This window comes from Fistularia commersonii, chromosome 20 (genome assembly GCF_037954325.1).
Source record: "Fistularia commersonii isolate RoL2024-O1a breed Wild chromosome 20, RoL_Fcom_v1.0, whole genome shotgun sequence".
In the NCBI taxonomy this organism is placed as follows: Eukaryota; Metazoa; Chordata; class Actinopteri; order Syngnathiformes; family Fistulariidae; genus Fistularia; species Fistularia commersonii.
The window spans coordinates 9,066,220-9,087,969 of NC_141303.1; the positions used below are offsets into that span (position 1 = coordinate 9,066,220).

The 21,750-nt window shown below is 40.4% G+C and overlaps 1 protein-coding gene across 1 annotated transcript in view; it reads right to left on the bottom strand.

Annotated features, from left to right (window-relative positions):
• Positions 1–21,750, bottom strand: part of syne1a (spectrin repeat containing, nuclear envelope 1a) — a 117,327-nt gene that overhangs the window by 71,621 nt on the left and 23,956 nt on the right. The window contains exons 24-56 of the mRNA XM_086166654.1: positions 21,404–21,538; positions 20,976–21,137; positions 20,636–20,844; positions 20,435–20,543; positions 20,191–20,355; positions 19,929–20,096; positions 19,141–19,305; positions 18,337–18,477; positions 18,096–18,256; positions 17,810–17,966; positions 16,963–17,190; positions 16,757–16,855; positions 15,395–15,582; positions 14,024–14,147; positions 13,680–13,837; positions 13,306–13,459; positions 12,551–13,206; positions 11,869–12,048; positions 11,556–11,709; positions 10,973–11,131; positions 10,287–10,469; positions 10,093–10,194; positions 8,996–9,196; positions 8,648–8,855; positions 7,919–8,031; positions 7,561–7,766; positions 7,213–7,374; positions 6,839–7,118; positions 6,390–6,562; positions 5,074–5,383; positions 4,784–4,948; positions 3,181–3,540; positions 1,703–1,839 (exon numbers count right to left, since the gene is read on the bottom strand). Coding sequence (XP_086022780.1) covers positions 1,703–1,839; positions 3,181–3,540; positions 4,784–4,948; positions 5,074–5,383; positions 6,390–6,562; positions 6,839–7,118; positions 7,213–7,374; positions 7,561–7,766; positions 7,919–8,031; positions 8,648–8,855; positions 8,996–9,196; positions 10,093–10,194; positions 10,287–10,469; positions 10,973–11,131; positions 11,556–11,709; positions 11,869–12,048; positions 12,551–13,206; positions 13,306–13,459; positions 13,680–13,837; positions 14,024–14,147; positions 15,395–15,582; positions 16,757–16,855; positions 16,963–17,190; positions 17,810–17,966; positions 18,096–18,256; positions 18,337–18,477; positions 19,141–19,305; positions 19,929–20,096; positions 20,191–20,355; positions 20,435–20,543; positions 20,636–20,844; positions 20,976–21,137; positions 21,404–21,538 — 6,272 coding nt within the window. The remainder of the gene's footprint in view (positions 1–1,702; positions 1,840–3,180; positions 3,541–4,783; positions 4,949–5,073; positions 5,384–6,389; positions 6,563–6,838; positions 7,119–7,212; positions 7,375–7,560; positions 7,767–7,918; positions 8,032–8,647; positions 8,856–8,995; positions 9,197–10,092; positions 10,195–10,286; positions 10,470–10,972; positions 11,132–11,555; positions 11,710–11,868; positions 12,049–12,550; positions 13,207–13,305; positions 13,460–13,679; positions 13,838–14,023; positions 14,148–15,394; positions 15,583–16,756; positions 16,856–16,962; positions 17,191–17,809; positions 17,967–18,095; positions 18,257–18,336; positions 18,478–19,140; positions 19,306–19,928; positions 20,097–20,190; positions 20,356–20,434; positions 20,544–20,635; positions 20,845–20,975; positions 21,138–21,403; positions 21,539–21,750) is intronic.

Here is a 21,750-nt window from a genome sequence, read left to right on the forward strand (position 1 = left end):
CTCTTCCTGGTGTGTCAAGGTGTTATTGAGCAAGACACTGAGCCCCAAATTGCTCACCTGGCGCTGATAGACAGCAGCCAACTGCTCATGGTTCAACCATGATGGGTTAAATTCAGAGAAGGAATTTCCCCATGAGGGATTAATAAAGTATAATAATAATTAATATTATTATTATTATTATTTTAGTCATTCATTCAACAAAAGAGGTAAAATTGCCTGGAATAAGTATGATTGTGATTTTTTTCTTTCTGTAGTAAAAATACTGGCTTATTGACAAAGTCCATTATCTACCGCTTATCCTGCACTCGGGGTCACAGGGATGCTGGAGTCCATCCCAGCTGTCTTTGAGCAAGAGGCAGGGTACACCCTGGAGTCGATCGCAGGGCCACATATATAGACAAACAACCATTCACTGTCTCAGTCACATATCTGGGCATTTTTTACATTTTTTTTTTCAATTAAGCTTCAGCATTTTTTGGACTGGGGGAGGAAACCCACGCAGACATGGGTCCTTCGGCTGGAAGCTGCAAGCACTAATCACTGTACCACCAGGCTGACATAGTCAGACATACTTGAAAATAATTTAAAACGTGTTTTCGATGCTTAGTGTCTCCATTTCATTGTGCCTCCTGATTTGTATTTTTTCTCTATGGATCTTATTGGAATTTATTTCTATTTCCCAGTTCTTAAACATTAGATCACTTTTAATGGAAGTCAGTGACATGCCAAGTCATTGTCCTCTAAATTTACAACACAAATATATCTACCATTATGACTTGTTAGCCCATACATTCGTACCAAGTCCCTCATCTCACTACACTGTAAAACTCGAGATTTACTGATGTTACACCGCTATATCCATTCTTACCAAGAGCATTCTTCAATAAGGTTATATCTTTTAAGTGGGTATTAGAATGAGTCTGTTGTCAATGAATCTAGTGACTATAAGTGTCAGCATGAGCACTTTCTATTGTAAGCAATAATCTCCTGAAAATAAGGTTGACTGACAAAGAAATTACGCCTTAGGGTTCAGAAAACCTGTTTAGGGCTCAGAAAAAAAGCTCTAACATGTGAATATTACATAGCCTTTCAGAAAATTTAACACTATGAAAGAGCAGGTGAGGTTAAATGTTGCTTAGCAACTGGTGGCTATGTTGCTCTCTGTCCTTTCACCTTTGTTTGACTCATGTCTCAAGTGTATATGAGACAACACACACAGACACACACATACACACATAACCAACATGCTTTTTAAACAAAAAACAACTTGTAAAGCTGGACACTGATACTGTCAACTCAGGGAGTTCTAAAAATACATGCCTAGATTCTATTTTGTAAAGCGCAAGATGTTATAATGTGTTCCAAACATTCCTTTGAATGCAAATTAAATGACTGCAATGTTTTCTGAAGTGCATAAATATCGAAAATATATGACAACTGCCGGTGCAAAACTGACATGCAAAGAAATATTCACCTCTCTACCTGAAAACAAGAACTCATGTTTAGGGCTAAAGGTTTTGCATACAACTGCAGACAGAATTGTGTGCAATAAACATGTGATAAATCTAATAATCATGAAATTATTGAGTTGAAAACTGATTATTGACAGTATTTTTTTTTTATACCAAGAGGGATCAATCTCAATTCTGCATCTATATAGACACGCTGCATAATGACTTCTCTAAAGAACTTTTTCTCTCACCTGTTGTGTTGCTTGATGAGTGCAGTGACTCGGTCAGATTGTGAGCCCAGATCCCTGGAGTATCGAACTAGGTCGTTCAGTTGTCCTTTCAACTTCTCTGCCATCGGCTCTGCTGTTTGCAAGCCCTCCAGTACGTCCTAAACAACATAAAACAAACCGCAGCTGGCCTCAGTATGTGTGTGTGTGTGCAAGAAGAAACAAGTATCCAAAAGGATCTGCATGTCACCCCTCAATAAGTCCCCTTAGATTCCTATTCACACCCTGGCTGGATGCTCTGTGGTCCTCACACACATCCAACAAATACTCACAGTACTGCTTGTACAATCGCATATCTGTTCTTCGAGCAGTGTGGCAGGAAAGAGGCAGTGGATAACGCTCTCCCGCTCTCTTCAGTGAGCCTCACATTCTGCACTCATCCAGTCATGAAATCCTGTCCCATGAAATATGTACACTCTCTACCTCTCACTCGCTCGCTCTTTCTGACGTGCAACCAATAAACAATCCTCCCTCCCTCCTTCCCTGTTCTCATGGACTCACTGCTCTCTTCTCCTTATTGCTCCCTCCCTCCGATCTCCTGTCGTTCTACCACTTCTCCTCTCCTCCCACTGCCCCCCGCTTATTTCTGCTCACACATTTTCCTCGTTCTCACTCTCTCACGCTTTCTCCCTGTGGAATCCAGCTGACAGGCCCGCGTAGAGACCGAAACGCGCGCAAACGAGCGAGTAACGAAAACAAGCCCGGACACAGGAAGCAGGCAAGAGGAGGAGAGAAGGGAACCGGAGGAGGGGGGGCAGACTCCTCCTCCGTTCTTTGAAATCCCTAAATTGAGAAAAAGAGAAGGAAGAAGGACATTGCCAAAGAAGCCTGGAGAAATGTGTGAAGACTGGAACAGCCTTGGAAAAAAACAAAACAAAAACATATTTGTCCTATTAGTTTTCATTGTCATATTTAGACTGGGGGCAGAGCAGCAGAAGAGGTAAGGAGTGAGAGCATCTAGGAAACAAACTGGGTAGCTGAGAGAAGCATCTCTGTACATTTCTGTTCAGTCAAGTCACAATACAGGCATGTGAATGACAGAAAAAAAAAGGAGGGAACGTTTGTTGGGGAAAGATAGTGGGAAAGAATGACGCTGGTTGAGGGAATGGGGGGCTTGAAGGAGAAAATGAGGAGAAACTGATGGGATTATAGCTGTCACTTCATCGTCATCCCCTAAAAGCTGATTTACACACTAATCTGTTTTGCAGATTGACAAAAAGACTGGATAATTACAGACAGAGCTCAGTGTAAAGGATGTATGTCTGCACAAAATGTGTGTGTGTGTGTGTGTGTGGCGGACTGTTGGTGCTTCTTTTCTGTTAAACTATACTAATCACCTTCTCTAAAATAAATAGTCCAGCATTTTTTAAATATTATCTATTGTGAGCAGATTGAAGTAATTTAGACAGTGTGATGCCATTTTTAAAATCCTGTTATAATACCTTAGCCAGCTGCCATCCTTCCACAGCCTCCTCGCCATTGCTCCGCCCCTCCGCCTTAATCAACTCCTGGCTCCACCTTCTCAGTCGTCCATCCAGCTCCTTCAATTCGTCTCCTAACCGAGCAGTCAGACGTTCATACTCCTTTTCTGATGCTGTGGCTGCAGCTAGGGCCCCCTCCAGACCATCCCTGGCCCTCAGAGCAGCACCTTCCCATTGCTCAAGAGCCTGGGACAGCGCTCCCAGCTGCCGGTCCATGGCCTCACAGCCGCCTGCCGCCGTGTGCTCAGCTGTGGATGCTGCACTACGACGTACGCGGCTGAGACGCTCTCTACCTTCCAAGAGCCGACACTCCACACGCTCCTGAGGAGATAGTGAGGGTTAACAGGAGACAAAGTTGCTACGGAAACTGTGGCACGACCATAGGGTGTGCAGTCGATTCTATTTAAAGAATATATCTCCCGCGTCATCACTTTCTGTCTGTGCTTCTTTGATTTTGGTCGTGCACCATTAGCGTTGATGTGCTTGTACCGTATGATCTTTGCTTTTTTTTTTTTTCTCTCACTTTTGCTCTTTCCCTTCTCACCCTCCATCTCACTGCAGCTCTTGCTCTCATTACCGCGAGGAGAAGCAGAGGGTGTGAAAAGCAAACACTTGTGAAATGTGATGTGATAACATCACATAGTGGGATTAAAAAGAGAAAAAAAAACACCTTGAAACCACAAATGTGAAATTAAAATTGTGCAATTACCATGTGTTTCGAAAAATAGAAATCCACTTATTTAATGCTTCACACCGTGGATCTACTCACACATTTTTATAATGTGATAATCATAATTCATTTGTAAAATCTAACTGCATATACGCCTTCATATAGTGAAGAATTAGTTTACATAAAAAGTATTGATTTCAAAGCTGTTCTCTCATAGATGAAATGATTGTAGTAAAATGATTTTTGGCCCAGGTGGTGGAAAACATTGCACTAATTCCCTTCATACAGGGAATTAGTGCATTTTTTCACAGAAGCAATTAATTAAGATTACATAGGTTCAGATAATTTTGCAGTTAGTTACCATAGCAACAGATATTCAATATAAACTTTGAATTGCATTGTTGTTCGCCCCGTATTGCAATGAAGACAGAGGTGTTTATTTAGCAAAATGCCAGAAGGCTTAGTCCATGCTTGTGTGCTTCCATCAACTAATCTGGGTACCCATTACGTCTGTTTTCTTTCATATATTGTTCTGTTTAAAGTACAGAATTATAATATTAATGTTTTTGACATATTTTTGACCTAAGAAGGACATACTTTCCTTTTTGTTGGTTTGTTGGAATTGTACATATTGTACAGCATAAAATGGTTTTGTTCTTTATACAACATGTTGCAACAGGACAAGTAGTCTTGAATTTCAGTGAGAGGTTCCTCATTGAATAAAGGGGAGAATTAAAAAAATAACAGTTAAAAAAGAATGTGTTGTTGATTAAATGGTCTAATCAATATTTTTAGAGGGTATTAATGAGACAGCATTGTAATGCAGCCAGAAAAGTGGCTTTGTAGAAAATCAATGTTTCAGTTTTCTGGTGGTTTGCTGAAGTGGTGCCTTACCCTCACTTCGAACAGTTTCTTTTTGATGGAGGGAGGGTTCCCTGATGTATCTGACCAATGATGAAGCTCCTCTCCAGCAGTCATTAGCCAGTCAGTGAGCTCCCGAACATCTTCCAGGTACTCCTGATGTTCCAACACCACAGTCTGAGCAAGACATACTCTCTCCTACAAAACACAGACAAACTATGTAGGTGTCCACTTTTGGTGAGATGTGTCCCGACAGAGTAAACACTATAGGCTAGAACCAGGTGAAAATGTTTTATGATGAAATAAAGTTATATTGTCCACACCTCAACCAAAGCTGTGAGCTCATCAAACTGTCCTTGTAGTTGAGTACGAGTGCCATGGTTAAAGCTAGAATCACCAGTCTTCTTGAAGAGTTCTCTGGCTTTTTCCTCCAGGCTGGACAATGCCATCTGGTGGTCTTCTAGGTCAGCCAGCAGGGATCGGAGTCTTTCTAGCTGTGAGGCTTTCTCTCTTGGTCCTGGTTGAGGGGTGAGGGGGGCACACACCTCCCGCTCTACAGCTTCCATCCAGCAACGCAGTTGGGCGGCACTTTCCAGGTATCCTCCCCACTGTGATACAGTCCACTCCAACCGGCTGTGGGGAGAGGGTTCAACAAGTTAGCAAAATAATTGTGTATAGAATAAAAAGACTGAAACCTGTCAAAATACAAAAAAATCCCTCTAAGATTAAGTGTTTAAAAATATCATAATAAATCAAGATATTGCATTGAAACGGTTTAGTTTGTTTGAATTATAGTGTCAGATGCTTTCCTCTTTTGAATAAAAGAGAAATTAAACAATTTCTCACTGAGGTCTGGAACCATCCAGTTAATTTACCTTTGTTATGTATTAATGCATTTGTAATTTGTCGAAAAAGAGGTAGATCAAAATACATACAGCATTTTCTATCTTTATACACTACCTTGCCCTAATTATGGTAATTTACAATGGCTGATTCCAACTAGCATGAGTTATAATATAATGTCATCTTTTAATAGAAGACTGTGTAGATTTGTAGTCTAATTCATATTCATGATATGGCTAGATGTATGAATTGCTTGTAATGCTGGTTGACTGCCTCCACCCCTTTTTTATCACCTGTTTCAACAGTCATGGGCACAGATACACAGCCTTAATTTTTCTTGCCATCTGTTACTCCGGCATCTACAAAATACGCCCACCTCCCATTCACCTGCTCCCTCTTCCCTCCTGCCTTTTCATACACAAACGCACCACATGTGTGACCCAATGTTTGCCATCCGCCATTTAGACTATAATGAGATCAATTTTTTTCCTACAAGGGGCCATTATTGGTCCATTAAACACCAACAAGCACAGGCCCATGTGCATGCTGTTATGCACACACACACACAAACCTAAAAATATTAGCAGACACAGAACTTAGAGTTATGAAATATAAAATAGAAAATGTGTTTCATTGTGTACTTAACCTGGTAACTGCAATAAATGACATAATTCTATAAAGATAAAAATAACTAGTTTACTCCAAAGACAGAGGATTTTTCGGCTCATTGGAGACCGGGTATTTGTCTGTGGGGAACATGTGGCAAGATTAGACAGCAGCTATGTAGCTTTGGTACCTGTGGCAACTCATGGTGGTCACAAGCAACGTGGCCCAGGCATCCTCCAACTCCTGAAGCTGAGAATGGACCACTTCCTGTCCGGAGGTAGCATTGCTACGCAAAGTCAGCTCACCCTTACCCATTGCCATATTCAGCTTGACCTCTCCTTCCCCCTTCAAAAGAAGGATATCCTGTGCAAACAGAGCCAGATCGGTGTAAACTATTAATAGACATCCAAATTTTATGAAAATGCTTTTTCAGTGAAACAGCCCCATCTTTTGTTCACTTGGAGGCAGTGGTTTTACATCTTGAAAATCTGTAAGTGATCCAAATGACAGAATATAAAATGTGCAAGCTGAAAGACAATATCTATGTTTCTGAACAAATAAAACAAATATATTTTGTCCTTCAACAATATATTTAGATATAGTTTTTGGACATAATGTTATACTATAATGCTTTCTGACCTGCACAGTCTCCAGCCTCTGCTCCAACTGCTCTTTTGTTCCCATGGTGCTGTCAACTGTACCCAGTCTCTCCTGGATCTCCTCTAGCCAGGACCAAATCCCTTGGAGGGTTTCTCCAAATGCCTGGCTATCATGACAGCCCCGTAGCCTCTCTCTGGCTGCTTTCAACAGGGCCTGGTGCTCCATCTGCAGCTCGGCAGCCACTTTGACCTCTCCACCTGACCCCCGTCCAACTTCAGACAGGGACTGAGCCTTCTGACAGACACGCTCAATTGAGTCCCTGTTAAGAAACAGTGATATCTAACTGTTAAATATTCATCAGCTTATGATGTTATATCTATGTGACATCGCCTCTCATGTTTACATTTAATTACCGTCTTGCTAGCAACTCCCTATGGATATTTTCCATCCTCTGCAGTTCATCTGCAGCATCAGAGGCACCTTGCTGGCTGTCTACACCAATGACAGACTCGCTCTTGAGATTGACCTCCATCTGCTTAAGCCATTCTCTTGCACTTGCAGTGGTATCATCAAAACTGTAGACAGGGGGGTGAATGAAGAAAAGAATATAGGAGTGAAGGGGCAAGGAGAGGAGAGGAGAGGAGAGGAGAGGAGAGGAGAGGAGAGGAGAGGAGAGGAGAGGAGAGGAGACATAGTTATTTGCTTTGCACTGAAAACTGACAAACGCTTTTGCATGTATGATGTGGCAACTGATGACTTGCTTTTTCAGGACATTAATACTCTCTTCCAAGTCTTGTTGGCTCTGAGAGCAGCTATCAAGGTAGTTCGTCCACTCCTTCTGGCAGGAGGCGAGATGCTCTTGGACCTGCGTGACTCCAGCTTTTGTCAGGTGTAATTGGAGCTTTTCAGCTGCCACACAAACCTGAGTTAGACGCTCCTCACCCCTTGCCACCTGCTCAATTGACTCCTATGCACATGAGAAGAAATGCTCTAAAACTGTATATGTATTTCAAGTAATAAAAAAAATAGATACATGATAAGATGTAATACTGATTACAGTTTACTTCAGTAGAAATTGAATAATTAGAAGTATTAGGAGAATAAGGTTTGTCAAAGTACCTTCAGTCTTTGCAACTTCGATCCCAGGGTGGCCACATCTCCGGACTGATTTGAAAACACTTTCAATTCCAACTTTAAATCTGAGAGCCAGGAGTGGAACTCTTGAACAACATCTGAGGGAAAAGGAAAGAAAAGATAAACTTCAAATGAAAGGGGAATCTTTAGTGTGAAAGCTGAGGCAAACTGATGTTACGTGACAAAAAACAGAAACGACATAAAAGTAAAGCAACTACAAACAAAATCTAAAGACTGGAAGATGGACTGAGGCTGATCGAGTATATGGGTGTGTCCATACTGAGCAGCGCCAGGTTGCTTGGCAACAAGCCCAAAATGACTCCCTCGAGAGTGGATGTGACAAGAGCAACATTACTCTCCGAGGCACAGGTGTGTGTCTGAGAAATGAGAGTGTACTGATGTACAAAACACTGTGTCAATGGAGTGTGTGTTGTAGTGGGCAATTTCAGTGTACACCGGGGAAAATGTTAGATAATCAAAACTAAATCTTCTACAGCGCTAACACGAACACATGACATGCATTATGCAGTTTAGCCTGGTGATTATAGCCTGGTGAGTTTTTCAGATGTGTTCAAGTGGCACCCGTGTGATATTGGTGTTATAAAAGTCATCTTGATTAATATATCTAAAAAGGAAAATCTCTTTAGGAAGAGATGTTTTCATTTCACAGGAGCTCCTCAATGGAACCACCAAATATCCCAAGTGATATTTTACCACTGAAGTGGAGCTGCAGCCCATCCTGTAGGTTGCCCCTGGTTTTGTTACAGCGCTGAGCAACAGCTTCTGTCCACTGAGCAATGGAGGTGAGGTCAGCAGTGAGTTGAGACAGCTCCTGAGAGGGGTGTGATCTGCATAGAGCGCTTAAAGCTTCTCTTGCTGAGTCCATGTCTGCCCTCTGTCTCTGAATAACATCCTGCAGATCCTGATGCAGAGTGGTAAGAAAATGAGCAAGTTCTTTTAACATCTAATAAAATGATAATATGGATTTGTACAGCTCTTAGAGAAGAATGATAAACACAATTGAGATATTGCACTATATTGAGGCAAATGATCTTGCCCTACCTTAATTTTCCCAATGTCTTCAGAAGTGGCCTCTGTGAGGTCGGTTAAGGAACTCTCAACCGTCTCCAACCGGTCAGACATCTGACATATAAGATCTTCCAGCCGCTGCTTTTGGAAACTAAAGAAAGTCAGGGTGTGTTTGGCCTGATTGTAAACCTCCTGCGCATGGGCCATCTTCTTCTTTAGGTCTGACTCCAAGACCTGGGTCAAGAACAGGCATTTACTATTTTCATGCAGCTGAATTAGCACAACATAGCAAGCAAACATTAAGGCATAAATATTACTATTTGTGAATAAAAAGTGTCCTTCTAATAATATAAAAGGTGTATATCTAGCAATTTTATATTGTCCATGTATAATTTCAACTATTTTTTCCACAAAAAGAGCAAGTCAAATATCTTGAGAGGAGGCTGCAGACACAACCTCTCTGTCTGCTCATTGAGAAATTTTGAATCAGTCATGTGAAATTACTACAGCCATTGTGTTCCTGCTTTGTATCAACCAGTTTTTTGGACTGTTAGCTCCCAGACAAGCACAACAGAGGCCTCCGCTGCTGCTTGCTCTCCCAGTGACCTTGGAGAGGAAGCACTCTGAAGCAGATAATGTCCTGCTGTTTATTCGGACAATGACTGAGGTTCAGCTCATAGCACTACACCTGCTGGGTGCTACCATGGTGCAGTAAAACTGGGTGCATCCACCACACCGAGGCCCTCCTCCATCCTGGAGGTTTGCTCAAGAAATCACAGGATAGTGATATATCTCCATTAGTACGTACAAGAATAGTTTTCTAACAGCAAATTTTTCATAGTCTGTAAGTAGGACGTTCGAGGCACATTCATGTAATATAGAAATGTTGTTTTGAAAGTATGTCGCTGTGCTTTTTTATAACGTTTATAAAGCCCATTAACATAGTTTGAGGTGCAGTGCTACTTCTAATTGTAATTTCTGTAAAGGTAATACAGGTGCTAAGCAAAACAAGTGTTTTTTTACCAAATGTAAATAAATGTTATTATTCTTTGACATTCAAATAGAGTATGAAATTTGATTTGACATAAATATACCAGTGAAGATTTCCTATGTTTGTCCTTGTCCTTTACCTGCATTTGTAAAGGGGTTTCTTGCAGTTTCGCTTGCTCTGTCAGATCTGTCACTCTCTCCTGGAGTGCATCCAGCCTCTGTTCCCTCTTCTCAACTTCTGCCTGCAGATGGTGAAGGACATTTCAGTTAAGTCAACCCATAGGGGGTTTAGACCTTCAACAGTCTAAATTCAGACTATCTAGTTTTCTCTGACCTGAAAGGCTGCAAGACGGGCCTCTGTCTTCTCCTTGTCACTGAGATTAGTAATGCTGTCGGAGAGATCCATGATGGAGGTGGTTGTCCATTGGTTAATGTCTTGCTCCATGTTCTTCAGGTCATCCCACAGGGAGACACAGTAGCCCAGTCTTTCTTGATTTGTTTGTATCCTCTCTGACACCTGATAATAAGGACAGCAACCATCTCAGTACATTCCTTCTCTGGTTTTCATTTTCTCTCTTTGTTTCCTTGCTGTGATTTTACTGACAGATATGAGGAAATTAAGACTCAGCAGACTTACAAATGTTAGGAGAAGAAGTGTGGAAGACAAAGGGACATATAACATTTCAAGACTTGTTTATATTTCTGTCTTCTTTGTGACAGTTGAACAGCCAATTTAATTCCACAAAGGAATTCAAAGGAGAGTGAATTAAATAAAGACCCAGGGTTTTTTATTGCTGAGCTGTATTTTAGACACTAATACTCCATGACAAATCTCCACCACAGCTTAATAATCTGCATGGCTATTATCATACTAAATCTGCATATATTTGTGTAGCAGTTTACACAGTTTCTGGAAAATTGGCCATTTCCAGAAACTTCCCTTAAAATACTACACAATTTGTACCTCACATTCAAGGAAATTACTCAATTGGCCTTGGTGAAATACATTATACAGCTCACCTCCAGCCACTGATCCCTTAATGTCTCCATTTCTTTCTGGATGAAGCAAAATTCAGAGCTTGGAACCTTCTCAAGCTCCCTCTGGAGGTCCTCCAATATGCTGATGAGCTGATCCATGTCCGCTTGCTTCTCTCTCAGCTCAGCGTGGACTGTCTCATGCTGGAGGGACGTAAAGGTTGGTGAATATTTAAGGAGTGTTACCACACCACCACTAGAGGGAGAGACGCTGCAGCTACTGGAGAGTTGCAGCAGGTAGTTATGGTATAAATGCAATGCTGGCGATGTGGAAGATAACCTTGACTAAAATACACATAACTTAACACCCACTATGAACTACAAGTAAAACAGGAAGATTTCTTAAAAAAATGAATGTTCATGTAATGGTTAAGTATTGTGCAATTCCTCCATAAATATTGAGGAAAAAAAGGCCCTCCTATAATGCAGTTTGAATCAACATGTTGTTTTTTTTCTCAGTTCAAATTTCCATCATTATAAAATTTGCAGTACCATGGAGGGAATCCCCTTTAAATGGTCATAAACAGAAAAATGTCCTAATATTCCAATGAATCAATTGAGATCTCACCCGTGTGAAAGATGTTCTGGCCTCCTGAGCATTATGGTTGTGACTGGGTAGGTTATGAGCAACACTCTGTGCATTCTCAATGGTTGCACTGAGGACCGACTTCAGCCGGTGGAAATGGGAGAGAAGGTCCACCACAACTCTACTTTGCTCCTGGCTGCATGACGAGGAAAGAAAACATTGGTGCTATAACTTTTTTAACTGGCAGAACATAACCTTTTGTCCTATGCATGATCAGAAGTTATTCACTTAGTTTTAATATAATTGAGAGATTAGGTCAATTAGACAAGCCCCCTCTTCTCACTCCTTTACTTACCCATTGGCAATGAGAGTCCTGACATTCTCCCAGACTGTCTTCACCAGGGTAATTTCTCTGTGAGCCTCCCCAGCCAGCTCACTGTCTCTCTGGGCCAATTGGCTTCCTTTCTCCTCCAACCACTCTTTCGAATGCTGCAGGGACTGGAGGTCGTCCTCCAGCTGGATAAAAAAACGTAGCCTGGAAGAAATAGATACCGCAGAAAACAACAGGCATTATAGGTTTTATTCCCTCTAAATACACTTTTCCAGGCAGTAAGTGGATTGGGTTTGTATTGATGAAGGTTTTTAATTTATGCAAAAATGCATATCCGAATCATGAGCTGGCAGAAATGTTTCCAAAATGGATGAGTATAAAGTCATGACATCATAAGACCAAAAACGCAAAAAAAAAAAAAACATTAGATCAGACTAAAATATTCAGTGTGCGACATTTTTATGTCCACATGAGGACCTTTGCTTCCTGTCACTCTCCATATCTTCTATAAATTGCATTCAAGTCATTTAAACATACTGTTTTATAAAACATCATATAATACATATACATTACATAGCTTTAGATACCCAAAAATGTTGCATCTTTGTATTTAAATGTCACTCTTATTTTGGATGAGTGTCTGAAAGCAGCCAATCTTACAAGTTACAAATGAAATCAAACCACTGTATTTCTTACTGTTACATACCTGCTTTGAAAGACCTGGACAGAGATATCTCTGGCCCCCTCTTTCCTGATTTCATCGTCCAGTTTCTTCAAATTCTTCATCACCTCTTCCCTCCTCCCCCTAAATGAGCTCCACAGAGCACCTAAAGCATCTGCTTCACTCTGCCTCCATCCCAAACCCCTCTGCACCTCTTCCAGAGCCCTTGTAAGGGCCACCGTCTGCCCTCTGCAAGATGTCCTTCCCTGTGGGCTGCTCAAGTCTTTAGAGTCCTGGCACTCAGCACCACACAAGTGAAGGTGCGCCTTGCTCATCTCTCCATCTAATCCAACTGCCTCGGCCTCAAGCCGTGCCAAGTCCTTCGCAACTTCGACGATTCCACGACACAGGTCTTCAGCTTTGGATTGGTCCCAGCTCCCCCTGCCCTCTACTCCCTCTTGCAGACAGCGAACAGCCTTAGCTGCCGCTTCATGCTGTTTAAGAAAAGTCTGTAACTCTGTTAGGCACCCTCTCCGGAGGCGCAGCAGACGCTGAGATTCAGTGAGGGGTTGCAGGCAATCCTCTCTCCAGCCCTGGAGCTGCTGCTGGGCTTCTAGAGTTGAGCAGTGGAACAGAGAGAACTCTCTTTGCTGAAGAGCCCCTGCAAGTGATGAATGGGCTTGAAGTTGTGACTCGTGCTCCTGGAACAAGATAGGTCTATTAATTTTCAACGTTGTTCACACCAGCATCCTGATATTTCTGCATATAAAGCCCTTCACTGCTTATGGTTTATTCCTCACCTTGAGTTTACTAACTGCAATGTCAACAGTGGTAATGTCCACCAGAAACATGCTTCTCAGTTCAGACAGGAAATGTTCATTTCTTTGAGTCATCGTTGTAAGTGTCTGGTCAAAAAGCTCCAGCTGTGACAAGTGAGACTCCAGTTTGTCCAGTCTAAAAAATGGTTGTAAGATATTTGGCCAGTGAAAGTGAATCAAAACCTTATATTCAAATTACATCTTATGGAAGAATCAATTCGCTGCAGACAGCAATGTAGGAATTTCAATCTACAGGGAAACACATTTCTATACTGTAAATGTGACAATAAATGCTTTGAATCTTGAATCTTTCAATTGATTTAACTGTAAAGACACTTCTATCAAATGAGCATTACCTTTGTGCCATGATTTCCTTTAATGAAGAGCATCTGTCCTGTAGTTTTGTAAGATCATCATGTATACAAGCTTCTGGTGTTGAAGGATAAAGACAATGACCAAGATTCACAAGGCCCTGAAGGAGGGCCTCATACGATGGCGTCTCTCTCTGCATTTCCTGTACAGAAAAAAAATTATACAACACAGATATAGCTGAGAATTTATCACTTAAGGGGGGTTTAACATTTTGAGAGAAAACACAAGTCCAATTGACACGATGAATGCATTGCAAATTCAGATGAAGATGAAAGAAAGAAAAAAACTTTCAAGAGAAAAACAATGCATGAATAATCAATTGATTCACCTGCACAGTTTCTAGCTCACTCCTGAGCTTCATTTTATCTGCAGAGAGCAGTTCATTTGTCGGACAGCAAAGTGACTCGCCTCTGTCTAGCCAGTTTGTCATGGACGAGTTCTCCTTTTCAAATCTAAAGATACAAATCAAATCAAATCAAATTTATGCAGCAGGTTTGTTAGAATAAATACAATAAAAGTTAATATTACACACCCCACACAAGCGCGTGCACACACACACACACACACATACACACACACACACACACACAGAGTCATTTTCAAAGTGACAATTTCTACGTTTACTCTTAAGCTGACCATGGCTTAGTGTCAGAAATGGGTGACCATATCTTGCCAGTGCACCCACTGCTGTAAGTAATCCCCCATGCATACGCCTGCAGGGGACAAATGGGTTATGGAGCAACACAAAGTCAAACACACACATGCGTACCAGCAGAAGTTTAGCAGCACAAATACTGTCTTGTAAAAGTGATAAATAAATGCATAAACAAACAAATAAATTAGACCTTCATGCTAGGTAAACCACAAATACCAAAGCTTTTCCACAGACACCTTTTAAATGGATCATAATATTCCCTTATGAATAATACAAAGAATGTGACACCATCACACCATTTTGTGAACAAAGAGAATGATAAGAGCAGCATATTATCAGGAATGCATGACTGATTGCTGGACGGACAAATGGAGTCAAAGACAAGATCTCACTCTTTCTTGTTGCACTAGCATGAGAGAACGTTTCAGGAAATAAACTGGCAGAGATGACAAATAAAAGAGCAATGAACAGCAAAGAGATAAAATAGGAAATACTAAAGTTTATGAAATAAAAATTCAATATATGTCTGACAATGAGACCCGCACAGACAAAAATAAACATTGTGAAGAAAAAACATGAATAATCAATTTATCTAGAAAAAAAGGCTTCAACTGTCAGACAATGCTCTTGGAAAGGGACCAAATCTTTTTTGAGATCCAAAATACCAAACCAGATAAATTTAATCTGGAATAGGTATTAAAGAGAGAAGGTAATGCCTGCAGCCAGAGAGACTCTAGGCTACTCCCGGGGCACAGTTACTAAGTGGATATAATTACTATAATAATGTGGGTAATGTGTTGAATCTTACATTATGGCCGAAAGAATAGCTTTCACTTGAGTTTTATGACAGTGAGCATATTGTGATGGATGTCTGAAACCGTCAGACTACACGCAAGCTTAAAAGATTAAGATAATAGATTGGGGAGTAAATACATAAAGGAATTTGTGAAGTAATTAAATAGATATAACTCTTCATGTCACATTTTTTTGATTAATTAATACTCAAACATTTAGCCTGAGTTCATAATGGCCTCTTTGCAATACCTTTGCCACAGTGCAAGAAGACTCTCTAATGAAGACTGCTTTTCTGTGGCTGTTTCTATCAGTTCTCCCTGTTGTATCTGGAGGTTCGCCACCTCTTGCTCCAGCTGGCTGCCCTCTCCAAGCCTCTTCACGGACGAATACAAAGCCATCAGCCTGGGCTTCAGCTGCTCAACAGCTTGGCAGACCTCCTTGAGTAAAAGACAGGTACTGGTCAGTAAATCAAGTGAATTGTAGAAATTGACAAAAACAGTTGCAAACCTGCATACACTCAATTGAATACAGTCAAATCATAAATTCACAATGAACAGTCATCAACAAGCCAACTTTGTCAAAGGATCTGTTCAGGGGTGGACAATGTGGGACATATTCCCATCGCTGAGAGGTATTCAATTTTGATCAAATTTGAAACGAACAACACGATTCCATTCTTTTGATAAATATACAACTCTTTAGAGTCACTACGTACAGCAATTGAAGTGCTGGACATCTCTTGACCTCAAAGAAGCAAGGATGGAGATGCTGTTGATTTTAAGCATTCAGGGATTCAAAGTGTTTATTGTCATCTGCACATTAAAGAAACAAGTTCCCTGTACGGTGTAGTTCTTACCATGCTGTGCATAGATAGTGCCAGATAGTGTGATAAGGTGTTAATAACATAGAAAAAACATAGGTAAATTGGTAAGGACATGAAAAAATAAATGCATATGGATAATAAAAGACAATAAATTGAAGTGTATTTTACTTTTAAATTAAATGCTGTTTTTTCAAAGTATGTGTTTTGGGACTTGAACAAAGATTTTGTCAATAGTTTAAATACTTGAAATGTTACAATTCCATTCAAATATAATTTTCTTTATTTTATGTTATAAAGTTCCTGATTTTTTTCCAGTATTGGCTTGTTGTTCATTTACTGCTTCACATCATATTCTCAACCATGTGATGTTGAAAATAACATGTGCAGTGGGCTGACTCCTTCAATCATGTATAATATCTTTTTTGTATTTAATTTTTTTTATTATTGTTTTTCTCCTGGGTGTTTGTTGTGCCATCCATGGCATTCCTGCTAGGTCTATATAAACAGTATGTCACTGTCTAGTATGTTGCACGTTTCTCGGTTGGGCATTGTGTAATAAAAGGTGGCAAAGGTAAAGGAATTTTAATCTGTGCTTTTGACTGACATGTAGACTTCTGTGATGCTTTCTTAAAATCCAAGGATGCATTTTTTTAAAGCAAGTGTGTTGCAGTAACATGACTTACTTGTGAAAATTGAGTATGCAAGGTAAGGTACGCAGCCCATAATTATTATTACAGTTAGTCAAACTGATGTGACATAACAGATATCAATATTATTTTTTTTCTTACAACATGATTCTGCAGGGTCTTGTATGTATCAGATGAAGAGATACATAATGTGACAGGGCAGCTGAGTTTCACTTGAAGATCCCTCATTGTCTTTTTCACCTGTAAGAGGAAAACAATTAGTATTTGAAAATGAAACACATTTACACCTCTACTTTATATATCTTTTTGATAAAAAAAAGAAACATTGAAGCTTCATGTGTATGTACCTGCTCAAGGTTATCATTGTATCTCTGCCTGTAGGAGGCGCTCTGGTTGAGCTGTCCACCCAGCTGCTCTACTCTCCTCTTCAGCGCCTCCCAGCATCGCTTCATCTCCATCAGCTGTGCCTGAATCCGTCCAGCCTCTCCAGGGGTCACAAACCTTGATAGTGCCTCGCAGTCTTCCTGCATCTGGGCCAGAGTTGCCCTTCTCTCCTCTAAGTCTCCTCCAACCACCTAGAGGAAGAGGGAGTATGTGGGCATGAGCTGAAAAAGACACTTGGACCCAAACGTTTCAAAAAGAAAGTGTGAGAGAAGACTTCTCAATAGGCAAGTATGTTAAACTATCACATGGCTATACCATTTAATAATCTCACTGAGATTGACAAGGCATTTAGCAGCAGATTATATTTTACCCAGAACGATTCATTTATTTCCTGTATCATAGTCTTGCTGGAGGACTGGCCCCATTTTCCCTTAGGGATAGATTAAATTTAATCGTATTTAATCTTAATAACCTTTCCGCTGTACCAATACTGCTTGGCACACAGCCAAAGCAGATAGCATGATTTAAGTGCCAACTAAGCTTGCTGGTACTCGCAGGTATATAATTTGATGAAGATATATTTTTGTGTGACAATACGAAAATGACTACATTTTGCAAAGCTGTTGAATTCACAGTAGTATCTTGTCTTTTGATAAATAAAATGAAATATATTTCATATATATATATATATATTTGTATATTTTATATATAAATAAAAACAATCCTCAGCATGAAGGTTGAATTGAAGTAAACGGAGCACAGATGCATAAAGACAGTGTAGAATGATAACCCAAGCAAGAGATAGCACACCTCAACAATGTTGATGTTTTTTTCCAGAGGATCTGAGGAGGAGACAGGATTGATACGATCTAATTCTTTCTCTTTTTCACTTATCCAAAAGGAGAACGCCTCAAACTCAGTGCTGAAATGCTCCCACCAGAAGGACATCATCTCCAGATGGACAATACTGGAAGGCAACATATTGTTGGGACACATTTTGTCAGATACTTGCACTTCTTGGTCAAATGTGGACATACAAGTTGAGAATGAAGGTGAAAATGCATGGGGACATGGGTTACTGAGAAATTATACACACGTTTTGTTGAGGTGGTCTTGAAGTTGTGTCACTGTCTCGCTTGTGGACTGTGCCTGCTGCAGGAGAAGCTTCTGGTTATTTGGACTGAGCTGAATATCTGCTGCTTTGTCCAGGAGGAGATCTGCTTTCAATGAACAGTCCTCAGTCTTTTTGAGAAGCTCCTATTGACCAAAATGAGAACATTTAAAAGTGCCCTCTAAATTTTGGAGCAGACAACAAACAGAACATCACCATAGCATACCTTGATGTGCTCAAGTTCAGTTCTCAGGCTGTCCAGACTGTTGAAAATAAGTTCTTTGTGCAGTTCACCGTCAATATTGCTGATAACCCTCAGAACTATTTCTCTCTCTGTTTTAAATGTCTGCCAGGCACTCAGAGTCACCTACACACAGTGAATCAAATACATTATGTTAGTGGATGCAGTTAGGTACAATGAATGCTGATTTACACTTAGGTTTCAAAGATTGACAACCATTAGTAAGTAATAATAACATTCACAACCATCAAGTTGAGTTATGAGTGACAGTGGGTTTACCATAAACAGTGTCAAAAATAGTTTTTTTTTTGTCATATTATCATAGTAGGATTTAAATTCACGGTACAGGATGGCAAAAATAAAGTTGGGCCCACAAAAAAGAGGCTCTTTTCACATCACTAATAAAAGTGCACATTTTCCTTTACTGTCTTAAACATGAGGGTATAGTAGGGGGCTTCACTTCCTACCATTAGCATGTGTTTTGGTTAATATCATACAAAGTAAACTGTTTTAAAATATAATAAACATTTTTTACATGTTTTAATATGACCTGTAATTTGACATATGAGCATGTGCCTTCAAGGCAATCTACATATTCTTCTTGATACATGCTGATTGGAGAATCCATGGGAAAAAAAATATGGCAGTATATTGACACTCTGATACACTAAACATAAACACTGGATAACAAACAAGACAGCAGGAGTACGTGAATTTGGATTTATGGTGCACAAACTTGCACAAACAATTCATCACCCTGACATGTTTGAAAAATAATGGTTAGTCTACCTGTAGGTTGTGCTCTATTACCCCTGATTTGTTTTCGACCCCCCTAAACGCTTCTTCTCGCTCCAGTAGTGACTGACTGAGCAGGTCCTCTTTCTGCAGCTGTCGACAGCGGGACACCAAATGCTCCACCTCTCTCATATAAGCATGTAGGCGTTTCACATGTTGCTTGAGACATAAATACAAGAACAAGTCATGATGACAGCCAAGTTTGAATTTAGTGCCTACACACAAATTTGAAGTCATATAAATACAAGAAATGTACAGCTGCAGGGTTTATATCTAATGTTTACTTATTCCTAATTAAGTGGATGTGCATGTAAAGTCGTTGTTAAGTGTTGCACTGTGACACAGACCCAACACACAATTTACCAGCAGCAACCCTGTTACTTCACACTGAACTCCACTGTAATTAAGGGTCTTTACACAGCAGAAGTTTTCGTATGCAATGAAACATTATCACACTCACATATTTTTCAAGCTGTTTCAACTGTTACAACAGAACATAATAGATAAAATATAAGAAAATTAATATAAGCATGAATATTTCTCAGTGCAGAATAAGAGATGCCTTATTTGCTGAAAGCAGCTTGCATTACCAAATTAAAAAATATAAATCTTCTCTTCTGTTGGTGAGACAGAGGATTGCATCCAAAATTTCGTCTGATGCGTTTTCATGTCATTTACTCATGACCTCGGTATGTTGATAAATTGAGTGTTCTCGCTTTAGCTTAATATGTTATTTTACATTCAGTAAATGATGCAGTGACACAAGTAGTCTGTGCACTCACCTGGTGAAAACAGTTAAGTTGTTGGGCTTGTTCCAGGTCCTCAGCATCCAGGATCCTACTGACCTGTTCTTCAGCCTCCTTTTGGGCTTTTAGAACTTCCTCCAGAGCGCCATCCACCTCCTCCATCAGTTCGTCATACTGGAAAATACTCAAGCTCTCCTCATCCCACTGGGTGAGAGAGACGAATCAGACAAATGTATTTTTAGGCAAAACTCAGACACAAGTTTTACAGGTTCCAGGTTCCAAGCCCATCTTCATGTACCTGACAATGTGAGGAAAATAGTGCACTGACATCAGCCGAAAGGTTCTCCAGAGCCACTCTTTGTCGCTGAATCTCTAATTCAGTGCTAACCTCCGCCAGCCCTGAGATACGGTTCTCAAGCCACATTAGGTTTTCCTCTCCAGCCTTTCCTGCTTTCTGCAGTGTCTTTAAAAAAAATAGAAAAGCATTTTGATGAAGTTCCCCCGTTATGACTTACAGTTACAAATACAGCATGCATGCTCACCTGAAAAGCAATATTTACTTCTTCCTGATGGCTTGGATTTCTTGCTGTCTCTCTTAATAGTCTCAACTGCCTCCTCTGGGATGAGACCCAGTCAGACAGCTCACAGAATCTAGGGGAGAAAATCAAAACAAAAAAAAACACACATCCATCTTGTACTTGAAAGTAAAAGGTTACTGAATGCATCTCTTTGTCGACCTTTACCTTTTGTTCCACTCTTTCCACTTATCAGGATGCTGCTCCAATTGAAGGTGGGTGCTTCTGATTTGCTCGGCAATCTCATTTACCACCTTCCTTGTGGCATCTAAAGTTTGATAAGCTGGATCGTTGTCAGGAACCTTATGACACAGATCCTCCATGTTCCTAATCCTCTTCTCACACAAAGACAGCGGTTTGCGTTCCCTGAAGAAAGACTGCAGATAGGGAAGAGGGAAATGCTGAATGTTGGAAAAACCTGGGAGGATGATAATGATGATGATGAAGACATTTTTTTTCTTGTCCCTCTTCCACTTGGTTGAATCTGCTCTATGAGTCCAGGGCTCACCCTGTGCTCTTTGATGACATGCTCACTAGTGCAGGTACCAGACAAGGCTTGTATCTCTCTGTCCAGCTCTACTCTGCATTCTTTCAGGATCACGTCCACTCGACTGCGCTCTACCTCAACCTTTAGACGGAGCAAGTGAGATGGCACCTCACCCTGGATGTCCTGGGATAAAACCAGATGCATAAAATGGCAGCATTTACATGAGATAACGCAATGAAGAATCATAATTTTACATCAATTCGATACTTAAATAACACAAGAAAGCCTGAAGGGAGTTGAATTTCAACAAAAACTCATGTTAATGAGATCCAAGCAGGGGAAATTCTATCAAATCAAAAGTTATAAAGTATTAGAAATGAATTATTGCTAATCTCCCCCACAAGAGCTATACAGTAATTATAAAGCATTAAAGCACACTTGGTCCTGACCTTCCAGTGCTTGTGCAGCCTGCGCACAGTTTCCTGCAAGCCTTGTTGCTCCTCTTCAGGCAAAATGTCAGTCATTTCGTCACATGCCTTCAGGAACACACTCAGCACCCGCTGGTCCAGTTGGTTAAAAAAATCCTGCATAATAAAAATACATGGTAGGGGTGTGGTACCTGAATGACAACGCCGCACCCACTTAATGTACTGATGATATTTTACTCAAATTGCCCATCAAATTAAGCTATGGGGTATAATATAAATAACAGTAAAGATGGATGAGTATGATTATGACTCTGAAGCTTTGTAAATATAAACTGTATATCTATTGTGCACTTTAATTAGTGGCACTA